The sequence below is a fragment of the Rhinatrema bivittatum genome, chromosome 10 (assembly GCF_901001135.1).
Source record: "Rhinatrema bivittatum chromosome 10, aRhiBiv1.1, whole genome shotgun sequence".
NCBI lineage: Eukaryota > Metazoa > Chordata > Amphibia > Gymnophiona > Rhinatrematidae > Rhinatrema > Rhinatrema bivittatum.
In genome coordinates, this window is record NC_042624.1 from 24,981,914 (window position 1) to 24,999,124 (window position 17,211).

Here is a 17,211-nt window from a genome sequence, read left to right on the forward strand (position 1 = left end):
TTCACCACAGTGATCCCCAGTCTGTTCACCTCTCCCATCCCAGCGATCCCAGTCTGTTCACGCCTTGCTCTCCCCCCCCCCCCCCAAACAATCCCCAGTCCTTCCCGTCTTTAAGCAATTCTTAGTCCATTCAATCACTGCCTCCCCTGCCAAGTGATCCTGGGTCCGTTAGTTTCTCCCTCTCCATAAGCTATTCCCAGTCCATTGACTTCTTCCCCCACCCCCAAAAAGATCCCCAAGGCATTCCCTGGTATATTAGCTCCATCTCCCAATGATCCCTGATTCATTCATTCATTCATTCATTCACCTGCCTGTCCTTATCAGAAAGAGAAGTACAGGGCCTTGCAGCTACTCAGGCAACTCCTCCCCCTCCCTCCTCCCCTGAGGGATCCCGGTGTCTCGCTTTGTACCACATGGTTCCAGTTTGCCAATAAGGCCCTGGCAGGGGAGGAAGGAGCAGGTGCAAGGGCCCGTTCTCCTCTTGCTCCTCTTTTAGGATAGGTGGGTGAGTGGATGAATCTAGAGGGGGAAGGAGGACTTATACTACTTTCACCAATGCTTTTGTTTAATCAGCTTACACCCTACAGCCTGGCTCCTAGGGGCCTTGGTCCCCCCCGCCCCCCTTGCTACACCACTGCATGGAATACATGCTTCCATGATGTTATTCTTAAACAATGTCCTTGCCTGATGTAAACTCTTAACTTTTGCAGCTGCTCCTTTGGTCCCTCTAGGGATATTCCCCTGGGGGCGTGGTCATCTGCCACTGGCCCAAGGATCCACCCACAACTATATCAGATCCTGAACAGATCGCTAACTACTTAGAAGACGATATCTGAGACACTACAAGATTGCTGACCCCTCCTTCTTAGGAGCCAATATTAACAGATTGCTACTCCGCAGTCTAACTACTAACAGATCTATAACAGATTGCTAACCCCTATCTGATTGCTTCTCTCATCAGGCATCAGATCACGAACAATCTCCACCTGCCTTGACCACTGCCTGGATTTTGACACCATCTGCTCGCTGCCCAGCCTGACCTTAGTCTGCTAGACTTTACCTAAGCGGTTATTATTACAGGACTCTCGCCTAAGCCCTGCTGGCCCCTGGAACCCAAGAGCTCTACCTGTGGGAAAAGGGGGCTGATATAGGTGAAGCCCTAGACTTCATCCTAATAAGAGCGAGTCCACCTGCTGTCAACATGGGCCTAGTAGGTTTGCCTACTTGGCTGTGTCAACCACGCCATAGCCCAAGGGCTCACATCTGTGACAAAATGATTAAGTATCTGGCTAAGGGCCTATCAAAGCTGCATTTAAACCTTTAGCTCATGTAGGAAGGATTTTTCAAAGGAGTAAGAAAGGTGAAAGGCAATCCTGATTTAAGGGCCTACTAAAACCAACTTAGGAGATGGAGATGGCTTCTAAAAGAAAGTGCAAAGGACCCAAGAGACTGGGACATTATCAGTAATCTGGCCTATATGCTACTTACCCTCATTCTGCCACATTCACATAGAAAGGAGTTAAGGAACTCGGCAGGGAGCATTTGAAAAACAAGGATATGCAGGAATTCTGGTTATCCTGCCCAATCAAAACATAGGTAGCTGATGCCATCTTTTCAGATCCTCCTTAATCCAAGACAGTAGAGGCAGGCAATTACAAGCAGGCTTAATTAGAAAAGTTATTATTGTATTTATGTAGCTAAGAGATCTGGAGGAATATTTATAGGATGGTCTCCTTCAAGGAGATCAGCATCAATTTAGGTTTAATAACCAGCAAAGCCTTGGACTTAGTATAACAGAGTTTGTAGCACTAGGCCAACCTCTATTCCTTACACAAGCTAAAAGGTTTAGGAAAGGCCATTAATGAGTTTATAATATATCAAAGCACCATAAATAGAGGGCCAGTTTATGGTATAGGAAACTACCAAAAGCACTGAAATATCCTATCAACTGTGCTAATAATTCAAGGGAAAGAGCAAACAGGTAGGAAGACAGAGATGTCTTTAGTGCTGGTTTGCTAGCTGACATTCCCTATATATTCTGGTATTTATTATTCTGCATTTAGACTATAAAGACCAGAGTGCTCTGGGACTAGTGTCGGAAAAGTGGGACTTGACAGAAATCCAGAAATCACATGGAAAGGAGTTATTATTCTAATACAATAATTATAGTATGTCGTCTTTAATCTGAAATGGCATCCATAGTGACTCTCCATCAGTTGGACGTCCCATTGCCTTCCCTGTTCAAACTTATAAATGTTCTACCCTGTTCAGCAAAATCAAGATTCCTTCTAAAGCTTACAGTTTTTTAAAATTATTTCTAGGACTGAGCAAGTTGCCCTCGGCGAAAGACATGAAAGCTGATATTGCCCTGACAAGACAAGAAATGGAGAAACGGTATACGTTTGTCTTACATATTGTGTAAAATATTTATAATAGTACAGTAAATCAGAATATGGGTTAAGTTCCTACCAGTTACTTTCACTTTTATAAGTCTAAGGAATACAAATAAGGATTTGTTTCCATCTTAAATCTTATGGGGCATCTAAGATTCTTTCTGCTTCTCATGGAGAAGTTGTCCAACCTTCAAGCTGTGATGAAAATGGCCCATTTTTCTCCTACACCTCTCTATCAGGTCCTTTAGGACTGGAATTCTGTGTTACGTTGGGCCCCAGTCCTATGGTAGTCCTTACTGTTAGGTGCAGCAAGTGTACCATCTTCCACTGCCCCTTCTCATATTTGTACTTCTGTCCAAAAAAACCCAGCAAGAACACTCCTGTCACATCAGTCTAGCTGCCAGTCATCCAGCATCTTTCTTATTGCTAGTTAGGATATTGTATGAAGTATAGGTGGTATCCATCACCCGCGGGTGCAGCACAGCCTCCCTGCACCCTGATTCTCAGTCTCCGGTAGAGCTGCCTGCCCCTCCCTTGGCCAGCTCTCACCAGCGTGCCTTCAGGGAGAGGTAAGTGTGCATAGCATCTCCACTGGTGATGTTGCTGGAGAAATGCACTTTACTCTCCTCTGCCTTGCGCCTGCATGAGATTACAGTATTGATTATACAAAATGTGGAATGAGGTGTTGAAGGGCATGTTTTAACTGGGGCTAAGAGATGCAGCAGATTCTTAAATCCCTGGTTCTCCACTATCTGCAGGGGCTGTCCATCTAGGAAAACCATTTCCCTGATGCATCTCATTACTACTTTGGAGGCTGTTTGCCTCTTCTCTCAGGACAGTGATACAGAACACCATCGTGGCTGGGGGCTGATGGCCTGCCACCTGACTGCTGGAAAGGGCTAGGGGCTTAACTTGGAAATGAGTCTTCCCCTTGTCAACCCTTTTGCTAAAGCTTCTGCTTTGAGTGGCAGATGCCAAAGCTAGCAGGTTTTATTTCAGTAGGTGATGCTGTGTATCAACATTTGCCAAACACCCCATACATTTCCTCAACTCATGTCTATACTGAACAAGAAATGGGTCCTTTCTCACTTTAAAGTGCCTCCATACCATGGATGTCTTTTGCGGCCTACTCTCTGGATTCTTGAAGGGTGATGATGCTGGCACTAGAGTTGAGGTGGAGGGTGCACTGTGAGGGAAAAGGCCAGAAGCATCATTCAAACTGTGGGTTGGGACCCCAAAAGGGGGGTCACAAGTGCCTTAAATGTCAGCAGCATTAGAAGAGGAGAAGGATGAGAGGCAATCAGCTGGGGGTAATGTGAGAAAAGGGTTGGAGGGGAGGAGAAGATGCTGTGAGAGAGAGAGGATGGGGATGAGAATGATGAGGGAATAGAGATGGGATTAATAGAATGAGATGACAGAGGATCATTTGGGATTATAAAAAGGTCTTGAGGGAGAGAGAGAATCATCTGTATGGACATGAAATGGACTGGATGTGCCAGACAGTTGAGAGGAGCAGAGGTTGAGAGAGAGGGTCTGCTGGAGGGAGGAGGTTAATAGAGGAGGTCTGCTTAGAGCGCTTGAGGTTGAGACAGAGGATCAGCTGGAATTCAAGGAGGGTGAGAGAGTGATTGTTGGAGGGGGAACATATGATAAAGGGAATAGAACAGCTCCCCTATGAGGAAATACTAAAGCGGATAGGACTGTTCAGCTTGGAGAAGAACATGCCATGCTGGGTCAGACCAGGGGTCCATCAAGCCCAGCATCCTGTTTCCAACAGTGGCCAATCCAGGCCATAAGAACCTGGCAAGTACCCAAAAACTAAGTCTATTCCATGTTACCGTTGCTAATGGCAGTGGCTATTCTCTAAGTGAACTTAATAGCAGGTAATGGACTTCTCCTCCAAGAACTTATCCAATCCTTTTTTAAACACAGCTATACTAACTGCACGAACCACATTCTCTGGCAACAAATTCCAGAGTTTAATTGTGCGTTGAGTGAAAAAGAACTTTCTCCGATTAGTTTTAAATGTGCCACATGCTAACTTCATGGAGTGCCCCCTAGTCTTTCTATTATCCGAAAGAGTAAATAACCGATTCACATCTACCCGTTCTAGACCTCTCATGATTTTAAACACCTCTATCATATCCCCCCTCAGCCGTCTCTTCTCCAAGCTGAAAAGTCCTAACCTCTTTAGTCTTTCCTCATAGGGGCGCTGTTCCATTCCCCTTATCATTTTGGTAGCCATTCTCTGTACCTTCTCCATCGCAATTATATCTTTTTTGAGATGCGGCGACCAGAATTGTACACAGTATTCAAGGTGCGGTCTCATCATGGAGCGATACAGAGGCATTATGACATTTTCCGTTTTATTCACCATTCCCTTTCTAATAAATCCCAACATTCTGTTTGCTTTTTTGACTGCTGCAGCACACTGCACCGACGATTTCAATGTGTAATCCACTATGACACCTAGATCTCTTTCTTGGCTTGTAGCACCTAATATGGAACCTAACATTGTGTAATTATAGCATGGGTTATTTTTCCCTATATGCATCACCTTGCACTTATCCACATTAAATTTCATCTGCCATTTTGCAGCCCAATTATCCAGTCTCACAAGGTCTTCCTGCAATTTATCACAATCTGCTGGTGATTTAACTACTCTGAACAATTTTGTATCATCTGCAAATTTGATTATCTCACTCGTCGTATTTCTTTCCAGATCATTTATAAATATATTGAACAGTAAGGGTCCCAATACAGATCCCTGAGGCACTCCACTGTCCACTCCCTTCCACTGAGAAAATTGCCCATTTAATCCTACTCTCTGTTTCCAGTCTTTTAGCCAGTTTGCAATCCACGAAAGGACATCACCACCTATCCCATGACTTTACTTTTCCTAGAAGCCTCTCATGAGGAACTTTGTCAAACCCCTTCTGAAAATCCAAGTATACTACATCTACCAGTTCACCTTTATCCACATGTTTATTAACTCCTTCAAAAAAGTGAAGCAGATTTGTGAGACACGACTTGCCTTGGGTAAAGCCATGCTGACTTTGTTCCATTAAACCATGTCTTTCTATATGTTCTGTGATTTTGATGTTTAGAATACTTTCCACTATTTTTCCTGGCACTGAAGTCAGGCTAACAGGTCTGTAATTTCCCCGATCACCCCTGGAGCCCTTTTTAAATATTGGGGTTACATTTGCTATCCTCCAGTCTTCAGGTACAATGGATGATTTAAATGATAGGTTACACATTTTTACTAATAGGTCTGAAATTTCATTTTTTAGTTCCTTCAGAACTCTGGGGTGTATACCATCTGGTCCAGGTGATTTAATATTTATTTATTTATTTATTTAAATTCTTTTAATATACCGATGCTCAAGACCAGGTCTTATCGTACCGGTTTACAATGAACTAGGGAGAAAAAACCAGTTAACAATAGAAGCAGGAAATTACATTATAACAGGGAATGTGGAACTTGGTAGTTAGAGGAAAGGATAGGTTAAACAATTTCTAACAGGAGAACAAAGCAAATAAGCAGAAACGTAAGTGCTTACATGGTAAGCATTATATACCAAAATTACATCGTGTGTAATATTAGGCAAGTTATATTAAATACTCTTCAGTTTGTCAATCAGGCCTACCACATCTTCTAGGTTCACTGTGATTTTATTCAGTCCATCTGAATCATTGCCCATGAAAACCTTCTCCAGTACGGGTACCTCCCCAACATCCTCTTCAGTAAACACCGAAGCAAAGAAATCATTTAATCTTTCTGCGATGGCCTTATCTTCTCTAAGTGCCCCTTTAACCCCTCGATCATCTAACAGTCCAACTGATTCCCTCACAGGCTTTCTGCTTTGGATATATTTAAAAAAGTTTTTACTGTGAGTTTTTGCCTCTACAGCCAACTTTTTTTCAAATTCTCTCTTAGCCTGTCTTATCAATGTCTTACATTTAACTTGCCAACGTTTATGCATTATCCTATTTTCTTCTGTTGGATCCTTCTTCCAATTTTTGAATGAAGATCTTTTGGCAAAAATAGCTTCTTTCACCTTCCCTTTTAACCATGCCGGCAATTGTTTTGCCTTCTTTCCACCTTTCTTCTTATCTTCCTGGTCTCTGTCCTGATGTTTCGTGATGTCCTGATGTTTCTTGATGTCCTGATGTTACTTAATGTTCTGACGTCCCAAGTTCCATCATGTTCCCGGTCCTAATGCTCCAGGTCTGGTGGGACCTGTACCTTTGGAGATTCCCTGCTTTTACTCTGAGTTTCCAAGCTCCAAGGCTTTATCTCGTTTCCCAAGTCCCGACTCCGGAGGATCCAAGGGGTTTCTACTAACCTGCGCTATGAGACTTCCCGAGCCTGTCCCATTCTCCTCGTGGTCCGTGACCCGCCACCTGGCTGTGTAGGGCATGAAGGGGACAGTGTGATCTGCGACCAGTCCCAAGTGCTGTGTAAGGCGCCTGAGGGTTGTGCTCATCCCTGTTAGTTCCTATCTTCATCCCAACCTCCTTCCACCATGACCTATGTCCAGCCTGCAGCCTCTGCTACACCCTGTGGCAGGTCCAAAAGGGCTTGGAACGGTCAGAGGACCATTCATAGACCACCATTGCGTTGATGGCCTCATTGGTGTGCAGGTCAGCGGAGGATTCAGGGTTCCTGATTCCCAGACTTGGACTTTCTTCTCTGCAAGGGCACACATTCTCCTTGTTCTATGTTGGAGAGCTCTAGGTTGCGCTCCATCCCATCGTCACGCAACAAGAGTGCCAAGCCTTGAGCGTCCCGAGCTCGAGGCTGCCACAACCTCCAACAGGAAGGTGGTGGGAGTAAGAGAGAAAGATGGATAGATGAGAGGAGAAAAGAGAGAGATTGACTGAAAGATGAGGGGAAGGAGGGGTGAAATCTAGCTATGATTGGCTAGAGGTAAAAAAAAAATGAAGAAAAGAAATGAAAGTGAAAGGTAAATCTTACAGATGCAGGGGATAAAGTGAAGAAGACAGGAGAAGAGAGAAGAAATGGAAAAGGAACCCTGGGCAAGGTTAAAGGAGATGTAGAAAAGAGAAAATAAGATATCTTTTGACAAGAAAACAAAGGTACTAGAAAGCATTTCATTACTAATTTAGGACTGAAATATGCTGCTTTGGAAATATGCATCTCTTAACTTCTTATTTTGCTTAGTACAGAAAGAAATTCATTCCTGTTTTGAGTTCTCCAGTGTTGCACTGCATGTGTACTCTAGCTTCTTGAGAGTTCCATTTCATTTTTGTTTGCACATTTCTATTTTCCGGTCAGTTATTCTGTATTTGGTGGTCTTTCTCTCCTCTGCATGTATGGTCAAGATGAGGTATACTGCTAGTATGTAGCTTTTGTGTAAGGATTGGTAGCAATCTGCTATTCTACTTTCTTCTGTTGTTCCAATAGGAGATGTATTGGAGTTCTTATCCCAGTGTAATATTTGCAGTGCTACCTTTTTGTAGGTAGGATAGTGTTTGAGGTTCTGGGTGTTAGTGCTGTTTGGAAATAGTTGGTTTGCTAGAATGTTTGTTTTTTGCAGGATTTTATGCTACTTCAGAGAGTGCCTGGTAGAGGAGGGAGTTTGCATTGCTGTTACTGAGATATTGCTGAAATTTGAATATATGGTGAATTTTAAGGGGAAATATCCTAGTTCTCTGCATCCATTATTAGTGGTGTTTCTGTGGAAACAGAGTATTTGTTTGCAGAACTTGAGATGCAGGAGTTCTGTTCTGCTCTGTACTGTTTAGGGTTAATAAAAAATCCCAGATCTTATTCCCATACAAGAGGATTGATCGAATAATGCTATTGAATAAATTTAATGGAAGTTTTATAGGAGAATCTTTGGCCCAAATCAGAGTCCAATCTGATATAAGCCCCAAATATATTTTTTTGAAATATTTTGTAATGCAATTAAAATACAAATAAAAGCAAAGTGGCTAAAGAACTTTTCTTGAGGCCCCAACCAAGAAATGAGCTTGATGATTGTCCTTTAAAATACACTGGAACGTTAGTCAGGAGAGAGAGCGAGCACCTAGCCATAATGCCCTCATACTAGTCAGGAGAGGATAAAAGCGTACGGGAAAAGGGTAAGACAAAACCGATTAAGATAGGAAATTATTTTCCTAGACAACAGCCACCCCGAAAATGTAAGACGCAGGGCTGTGTAATTACACATGAAGGGAAGGATGAAGAGACAGCTTGTAGAGATGAAAAAGGGGATCTGATTATGGTAGTCCAGAGTGTGTGTAAACAAACACCAAAAGAAATAGTGGCTGAGAAAGAAGCTAGTAGATATTATGTGGATTTATGGGTGGATAGGTTATCTAGCTGGACTGAGGACAGGAGAGGAGATATGTCTCCGTATCCAAAACAGGGTTCTTTATCTTCCAGAGATATGAATGTAGCTCGTCAGTGTATTAGAGGTCCTTATGGGGATCCTGAGTGGGATGATCAATATATGAATGCTGGTTTACTGGTATGGGAGAAATATGAAAAGCAAGCAGGGGCTGAAGCTGCACAGTACCCCCTGTTGTTAGGGCGACCTAATGAAAGAGGGCAGGTTCTCCCTCTTTCATTAGGTCTACATTCATATTAGCTACATTAGCTACATTCATATCTCTGGATCATTAGCTACATTCATATCTCTGGAAGATAAAGAACAGGGTTCTTTATCTTCCAGAGATATGAATGTAGCTCGTCAGTGTATTAGAGGTCCTTATGGGGATCCTGAGTGGGATGATCAATATATGAATGCTGGTTTACTGGTATGGGAGAAATATGAAAAGCAAGCAGGGGCTGAAGCTGCACAGTACCCCCTGTTGTTAGGGCGACCTAATGAAAGAGGGAGAACCTGCCCTCTTTCATTAGGTCGCCTATGTACACTAGGTAGATATTTATATCTCTATGGGAGGCCCACCTAGTAACTCGAGGTGAGGTTTAGGTGAGGAAACTCATTCAAAGATGAGATTTGTGCAATGTTCTCTCAGCCTAGCTTGATATTACCCAGGTAGAGAGTCCATCAAGCTAGGTTGAGAGAACATTGCACAAATCTCAGCTTTGGGTGAGTTTCCTCACTCCGAAGGTCATCAAATCTTCACAAGAGAGCACTGTTCTGTTCGTACGTCTCACTTTGAATGCCAAAATGGCCCCTAACCCCCTACACTAATACCTAAACCTCACCTCGAGTAACTAGGTGGGCCTTGGCATTGGCCCCGCCTCCAGGCGCATGCGTGGGGGGCTGCGCTTCCCTTTAAAGGGCCCAGTGCGGGAACGCGGCCCACGGTGCCCAGAGATGACATCATGTAGCCCTGATATTTAAGGCGAGACTCTTCCCCCAGAGCCTCGCCTTTGCAATTGGATCGACACCGTTGGTGTGATAGTTTGCCTCCGTGTTTCCAGTGTCTCCTGTTCCAATGTTTTCATGTTCCTGTATCATCCCCAGGTAGTACCTATCCGGACTGAACTTTGGTACTGACCTCTGCCTGCCTGACCACTTTCTGCTTGCCACCTGAAACTGACCACTGCCTGCCTGACCAATCTATTGTCTGCCGCCTGGAACCGACCTTCGCTTGCCTTGACTTCGCACGGACTGATTCTGGTATTGATCCCTGCTTTGGCTGACCACCCTTGGACTGATACTCTGGCTCTAACCCTTGCGCTTCACTCGGACACTCTCTTCTGGCCTCCTGCGACCTGTGGGCCAACCTGCTTTAGAGACCAACCGTGGCTTCCACTTGGCTAGACCTACAGGCGTGCCTGCCTCACCCAGAGGACCTCCCTGAACGGTTGCCTCCCTGAGGTCTCCAGAGCTTCCGGTTCAGGTCTAGCTCATCCATACTGCATCAGCCATACATCCTTTCTCATGGTAGGCACACCTCTCCGATACCTCTCCGGGAGACCATCTGAGGCCCACCTTAGTCCAGGCGGTCCGGGTACCCAAGGGCTCAACTTGAGGAAACTACGGACTGTTATTGGTGAAGCTCCAGCTAGCCTCTGTCTCCTAGTGTGCTCTGCCTCCTGGTAGCAGGCGCTTTCTGGGTCTGACCAGAGGGCCGTACCAATCCTGCACCAGGCCAAGATACACCTCCAGTGAAACACAAGCCAAGACTTCGTTGCTTGGAGAACATCCATGCTGGATTTATATCTGTTAGAATGGAAAATTGTGAGAGAGTTTGACTAAAAAGCAGTTCTTTCACCAACAAACATGGTCAGGTTTTCTGTCCTCTTTAACAGCAGAACTATGCAACAAAGTTATATATGATAAGACCTGAGTAAAGCATCAAGCATCCTACAGGCGAACAACCGCCAGCAAATTCTGTCATCCTAATTATATCCAAGGCTGTACATTCTCTAATCACAAGCTCATGTTCTTCAGTTATTGCATTATTGGTTTGTTGTTATACTAATATTGACGGGCATATGCAGTTCGGAGGATTTGTGGGGAGGGGGGGGGGTTCAAATTCAATAATTTGTAAATTGTAATTGTCTTCTACTTATTCTTATATACCTTCCTTGATGTAACTGATATGCTTTCTAATAAAAAAAATAACACATTTTTTTTCAAGTTTATGTCGTCTTGATATCAAGAGCCAGTAATAATCCTGATGGCCACATTCTGAACTGACTGTAAGGCCTTCAAGGTAGAGGGAGGAAGACCAACATGCAATGCATTGCAATAATCCAATGTGGTAATAACTAGAGATTGAACGACTATTCTAAAACCGGACTCTTAAAACGGTTTCATATACCGAAGCATGTGGAGTTTAAAATAGCACCCTTCAATGCTGCTTTAACCTGAGGCTGTAAGGACAATGCTGAATCTTTCTGAGTGCCAAGATTCAGGGTATTCATGGAATAGGAATACTCACACGATAGAATGTCTAAAACAGAATCTTGCTAGTAATCTATTGTTACTAGGCAACTAGCTTTAGCCATCACAAAAGTGGGCCATGCTGAGGATGGAGATGAGTTGGGGGAAGGAAAAGACCCATGTAGATTGCACTTTCAAATCGACACCCATATTTTCAAGTGTGACGCCAACCCATTTATTGCAGTTGCAAAGTCTATGGGTACTTTCGTCCCCACATAACTTGTAGCTAATTTTCAAAAGGAAACTGCGTGGTTTTACTTTGAAGATTAGCTAGAAGGTAAATAAATAAACAGGTACCTGTAGACCAAATTCTATAGACACCCCTGGGCTCTGTAGTCTGGACTACAGGTGTAAGCAACAAAGAATACTCTCAGTGGGGAGAGTTAAGGATAGGTGTGCATCTGTAGGAGACTAATAGCAGATTGGAGAAAGAAGGAGCTTGAATGACCATGAACTCGTTGAGGCATTCCAGGTCTCAAGAGATCTTTGATGTTGGTTGGTCTCAAACTAAATGGTGGAAGTGAGGGTGTTAAATGCTGCTGCCCAGACTGTTGTGACCAAATACATAACTGTCTAGGATGCTTATCATTCTGGTAATAAAGTAAAACTACTCTTCTTATGGTTCTTGTTGAGTAATTTGTAGTTATGAAAGCAGGATGTATTGATCATTGTGTTTCTCTTCCTTTCCCAGTTATGTGGATAGCCCACGCCACACTTTACAAGTGGACTTCATAGAATACTTGGATGAACTTGCCACACAGATAGATGTGAAGCCCAACTTGCTCTCCCTTCTCCTTACGGATCCAAAGCTAGCCAAGGAAGTGTTCTTTGGACCATGTACACCATATCAGTACCGCCTGAGAGGACCTGGAAAGTGGGAAGGAGCCAGGCAAGCTATACTGACTCAAAGAGACCGAATTATCAAACCCACAAAAACTCGACAACTGGATAATAAAACAATGGAGCAATCCTCTTCAATCCCTTTACTTCTTAAAGTACTGGCTCTTCTTTGCTGCAGTTTTCCGATATTTCTAATTATTAGATTATTGAGAAGGAAAAGGAACATGCTTAAATTCAACTGATTAAGTTTCTTTTTCTTCTTTGTCACCTTTTATTTCTCTTCTCCTTTTCCCTCTACTTCTTTGACATGTTAGAAATAGCTTCTGTTACCATTATGAGTTTTCCTCCTCTTTCCATATCCATGTTTAATATTATTTTTAATAGTTTGGGATATTCTTTTGCATGTTTCTTTAGTATTAAACGTCTTTCCTGTAGCTCTGTTTTAAAGAATGCCATGTACATTAGTGACTGTCAGCTCCCAGCTAATATTGGGCTCTGTGATATCAATTTTATTCTAACTGTATGCGTATGGGGGGGGGGGGGGGGGAGAAGAGGACATAAAAGTACAGTATAAAATCTAAGTGGCCAATTTTCAAAGTGTTTAGGCTCCTAACCTTTGGAGTTAGGCTTCTGTTATCTCTTTTGAAAATTTAGTACAGCCTAGTACCTATATTTAGGGTCCTGGTTTCATTAGACTCCTAAATTTAAGAAATGAAAGAGTAGGTAGCTAAGGAAATGTGGGAAACAAAGGAGTTTAGCTCTGATTTTCAGAACTAGGCACCTAATTGAGGATCCTACATTTAGGATAATGAATAGCAAACCTTAAATTTTTAAGCTCCTAAATGTATATACATTTTCAGTTGAAAACTTAGACTCCTATGTTTGTCTGAAAAGAGGCTCCTAATTTAGACGCCTAAATCTGGGAACTCAGCTTTTTTAATATCAGACCCTAAATGACTAAAAAATTGAAATAATCTATAATTTTAACAGAAGAGAAACAACAAATGCTTTTCTAAACCTAATGGAATACTTTCTAGAAGTCAGAAAGATAGATTTTTGAACAACTTATCTAAGTTGTAAGGGCCAGAACCTGGATGTTAGGGTGAGCAACACTTCTTGGCTCTATATAATGAAAAAAATGTCCAACTTCTTGGTTTTCTCAGGAACAGATTATAAAGAACTGGAAACCAAAATCTGTCTAAGCCAAAAGGGAGCTATGAGGGTTGGATTCCCTGTTCCTGTTCATACCCAGATCAGTCCAGACTCCTGGGCTTTTCCTCCCCTCCAGCAGATGGAGACAGAGAAAGTTTTACTGACACTGCCATATAACCTAGTGTGTCATCTGCAGTCCCTCAGTATTTCTCCGTCTCCAGCAGATGGTAGGGATGCAAAACCTACAGTCTAGAAATTTAGTTTAGCTTAAAAAATAATAATAAATAAGAGCTAGAATACGGTCCTGGTAGGGCCATCCCTCCTGGTTCTGAGGGGGATGAGCAGGGGATTGGGAACCCTTGTATAGCTCAGTCCTTTCACCACAGGGGGTAGACAGCTGGTGGTGCCAGTTCCCTCTCCCCCAGGAGGACTTGTAAAACCTGCTGCAGTTCTTCAGCCACTTTCTTCTGGCTACCATAGAGATAGCTGTTGTTTCTTTTTAAAGTTTTATTAAAAAAAACCCACCATACTTGAGGGGAAGAGGATCGAGCAGCAGGGTTGTGCAGGTGCCGGTTCTGCAGCAGCATGGTTCCCAGGTCTGGGGCAGTTGTTCTTCAGCAGTGGCTCGCAGCAAACATGCGGTCAGGGAAGGCTGGGACATGGCCAGCAGCAACAAGTGCACTTCATGCGGCGATGCACACGCAAGGCTTTCCCGAACCAACCTTAGTTCCTGTTGCCTCTCTGGTGGAGAGGGCAGTTCGAGATAGGCTATGGCAGTGCCCAAAAAGCAGCAGGGACCTAAAGAAGTTGCTGGAGCATCTGGAGAGGCCGTGGCCGACTTCCTGATTAGCACGGGCATGGCAGCCATTTTGTCCTCGTTTGCAGCTGCTGCAGGAGCTGCCTTTGTCCCCTGCCATTCAGAGCTCTGAGGAAAGGCAGGGAGCACAGTCAGGTGAGGATGAGACCTCCTGGGGGAAGATTCTGGCAATTCTTCAGCCTTTTCATCGGACTTTGTGCTGCTGCACAAAGCATACCTAGCCAGGAAAGCCACGGGGTGGCAGCTGGAGGCATCCCTTGGATCATGACCCAGGAAAAGATCAAGGATTTCACATGAAAACAGTTCTTTGAGGGTTTGGAGAATCCTAGGTATAACGGCCCATCCAAACACTATGGAGGGGGACTCTGAGGATTCAGAGGAGGAGGCACCTCTGGCCAATTCCTCTGTGCGGCCTTAAGAACCGCAGTAAGTCTTAGGATTTTTGCGTTACATTGCCGGTTTCTCTTGGCTACGTAGGCGATCACAGCCACCCTAATGACCGCCTTCTCCGCGTCCCACACTGTCGTAGGGGAAACCTCTGAAGTAACATTGTGTTCAACATATTCCCTCCAGCTGGCCTGCAAATATTTATGGAACTCCTTATCCAAATATAGGTCCAGCCGCATGTGCCATGAAAATGGGGGGCGGGCCCCCAAACCCCACTGAAGGATCATCGTAACAGGGGTGTGGTCAGACAAGGAAATGGTCCCAATATTAGCCTCTTTTACTCTAGGGAAGCATTGATCCGAGATCAACAAATAATCTAGCCTAGAGTATGTACGATGGGGATGAGAAAAAAAGGTAAAATCACAGTCTTGTGGATGAAGTATCCGCCAAGCATCGATCAGGTGCAATTCCTGACACAACAGGTTAATTCCTTCTGTATTATCAGCCCTAGAGGGATACTTAGGTGGGGGTGATATCCAGGTGCTTATCCGCAACTATGTTAAAGCTGTAATCTGAAAAGTCAGCCAGTACATTTATCAGGGAAACAAAAAACCCATGAGAATACATATTTGGGGCATAAACATTACAAAAAACGATCTTTTGTTGGTACAGGGTGCCCGCCACTACAACATACCTGCCCTCCTCATCCCGGCAGGTACGTGAAAGTTGAAACGGCATGTTTTTATGGATGAGGATGGCAACCCCCCGTTGTCGCCTATTATAAGAGGAATAGTAGCATTGGCCCACCCAATCTCTCCGTAACTTAGTGTGTTCCCCGTCCCCTAGGTGAGTTTCCTGTAGGAAAGCCACTTGTGTTTTCAGCATTTAATTTAGTCCTCTTAATCGGAGAATGGATGCATCCACGTTCATTGTAACAATCTTAACCTGCGCCATGATATGCAAGGAACACTAGAAACGCTGAGGCCTGCTAAGGCCCCACATTACATATATCGTAGTACCTCCAAGGCCTCCCAGCCTAGGCCCTGTCACATGGTAGGAGCAAGGGACAGCCGGCGCCATCTTGTGCTCCTACCATGTGACAGGGGCCAACCAATGGCACCGGTAGCCCCTGTGACATAGTAAGGACAAAGGCTATTGGCGCCATTTTGAATACCGGAGCCGACGGCACGAGTGCAGAAGATCGCTCTAGGACCCCCGCTGGACCACCAGGGACTTTTGGCAAGTCTTGGGGGGGTCAGGAGGGTGGGAGGTTGTAATTAATTAAATTTAAAGGGTTGGGATGGGTTTTTTTGGGGGGAAATGAATATATATGTAACTAATGAACGGATCGGGTTCCCTTGAGAACGGATGCAACGAATTTGGGTCCCAACAAATACGAATACTGAATGGGATGAATCCATCCCTGCTGTACATCCCTAGAATCTGGTCCAAGTCAAAGCCATGAGCAGTCCGAGGGAAGAAGGAGGAAGGCATGGAATACATAATGAACTCAGGAACGGCAATCCACTTCTCAGGAGCAAGGAAACCTATTGCCAAGGCACTGGCTGAAGGCAGGGACCAGCCTTAAGTAGTCCCTAGATGGTGATGTGATTAGAGAGGACCGCGGAGCTTTTGCCACCGAGGGCCTTTTAAATCACGAGGAGAGGCACATGTGTGTGCCTAGGGAGTCTTGATTCAGAAGCTGAAGTTGGTAGCGTTCTCCTGCTGCGGAGAGGGAGTGCATGGAGACAACGGTATCTGTGGCACCCTGAGCATAGTGGCACTCGGGGCCGCGAAGATTCAGGACCACGGTGGCGGCTCCCCATTGCTACAAGGGAGCCCAGGGCTGTCCTTGCCATGGCGTCACGGCATCAGGTGAGTGAGGCCGGCTGCAGTGCTCCACAGACAGCAAGCTTTATATTTATATATATACTGCTAGAGCACATTATCTACAACTCCCACTTGGGGGAGTCAAAGCCATAGCTCTCTTCACTAAATCTCTCTGAATTTCCCCAGCTAGATTGTACATTCCTTTTCAAAAGGAAACCAAAGATTCCTTACATCATGAAATTAAGAGACAGTTTGAAATCCCCGCACAACCGTACATTGCTGTTGCTGATTAATATAAACCCTACTATTGGGATCATCCAAGAATGTCATTCAATCCCTGATAAAACCTCTGCCTTTGAAAATCATTCTAATTCATGCTTGCCTTTGCTACATGAGTCATGAGTACTGGGTCTGAAAGGTTGGTCTGACAGTCTGATCACATAGCCAAATTTGGCATATAAATATTCAAAGATTTAAATGCTAATCTCTAGAGGCTAGAGGATGGAAATAAAGAAATGGGGTAACCTATGTTAACTTTTAACATTTCTGCATGGGGGTAACCTACAAAGAACGGAAATTGCTACCCTTAACAAGGTATGGGTGTAACCTGCATGGAGCGGCAGTTACTACCCTTAACAGAGGGCACAACATGGTAGTTACTACTGTAAGCAAATTACTGGGCAACTAGATGGGCTACTTGGACGTTATCTGCTATCATTAAGAAGTCATTAAAAACATATCTTTTTAAAGAAGCATTTAAAAACACAGAATAAGAGGCAAAGTATCTCTTTTCTTCTACTCTTCTCTAGTTGATATAACTATCTTATTTCAATCTTTTTTGTTTTAGTAAAATAGATTTATTAACTTCTATTAACATAAAATTATTATTTTATATTGA

At 44.0% G+C, this 17,211-nt stretch overlaps 1 protein-coding gene across 1 annotated transcript in view; it reads left to right on the forward strand.

The window, feature by feature from the left end:
* Positions 1–12,619, forward strand: part of LOC115100362 (dimethylaniline monooxygenase [N-oxide-forming] 5-like) — a 70,197-nt gene extending 57,578 nt beyond the window's left edge. The window contains exons 7-8 of the mRNA XM_029618782.1: positions 2,322–2,394; positions 11,979–12,619. Coding sequence (XP_029474642.1) covers positions 2,322–2,394; positions 11,979–12,369 — 464 coding nt within the window. The 3' untranslated portion in view covers positions 12,370–12,619. The remainder of the gene's footprint in view (positions 1–2,321; positions 2,395–11,978) is intronic.
* Positions 12,620–17,211: the final 4,592 nt, after the last annotated feature.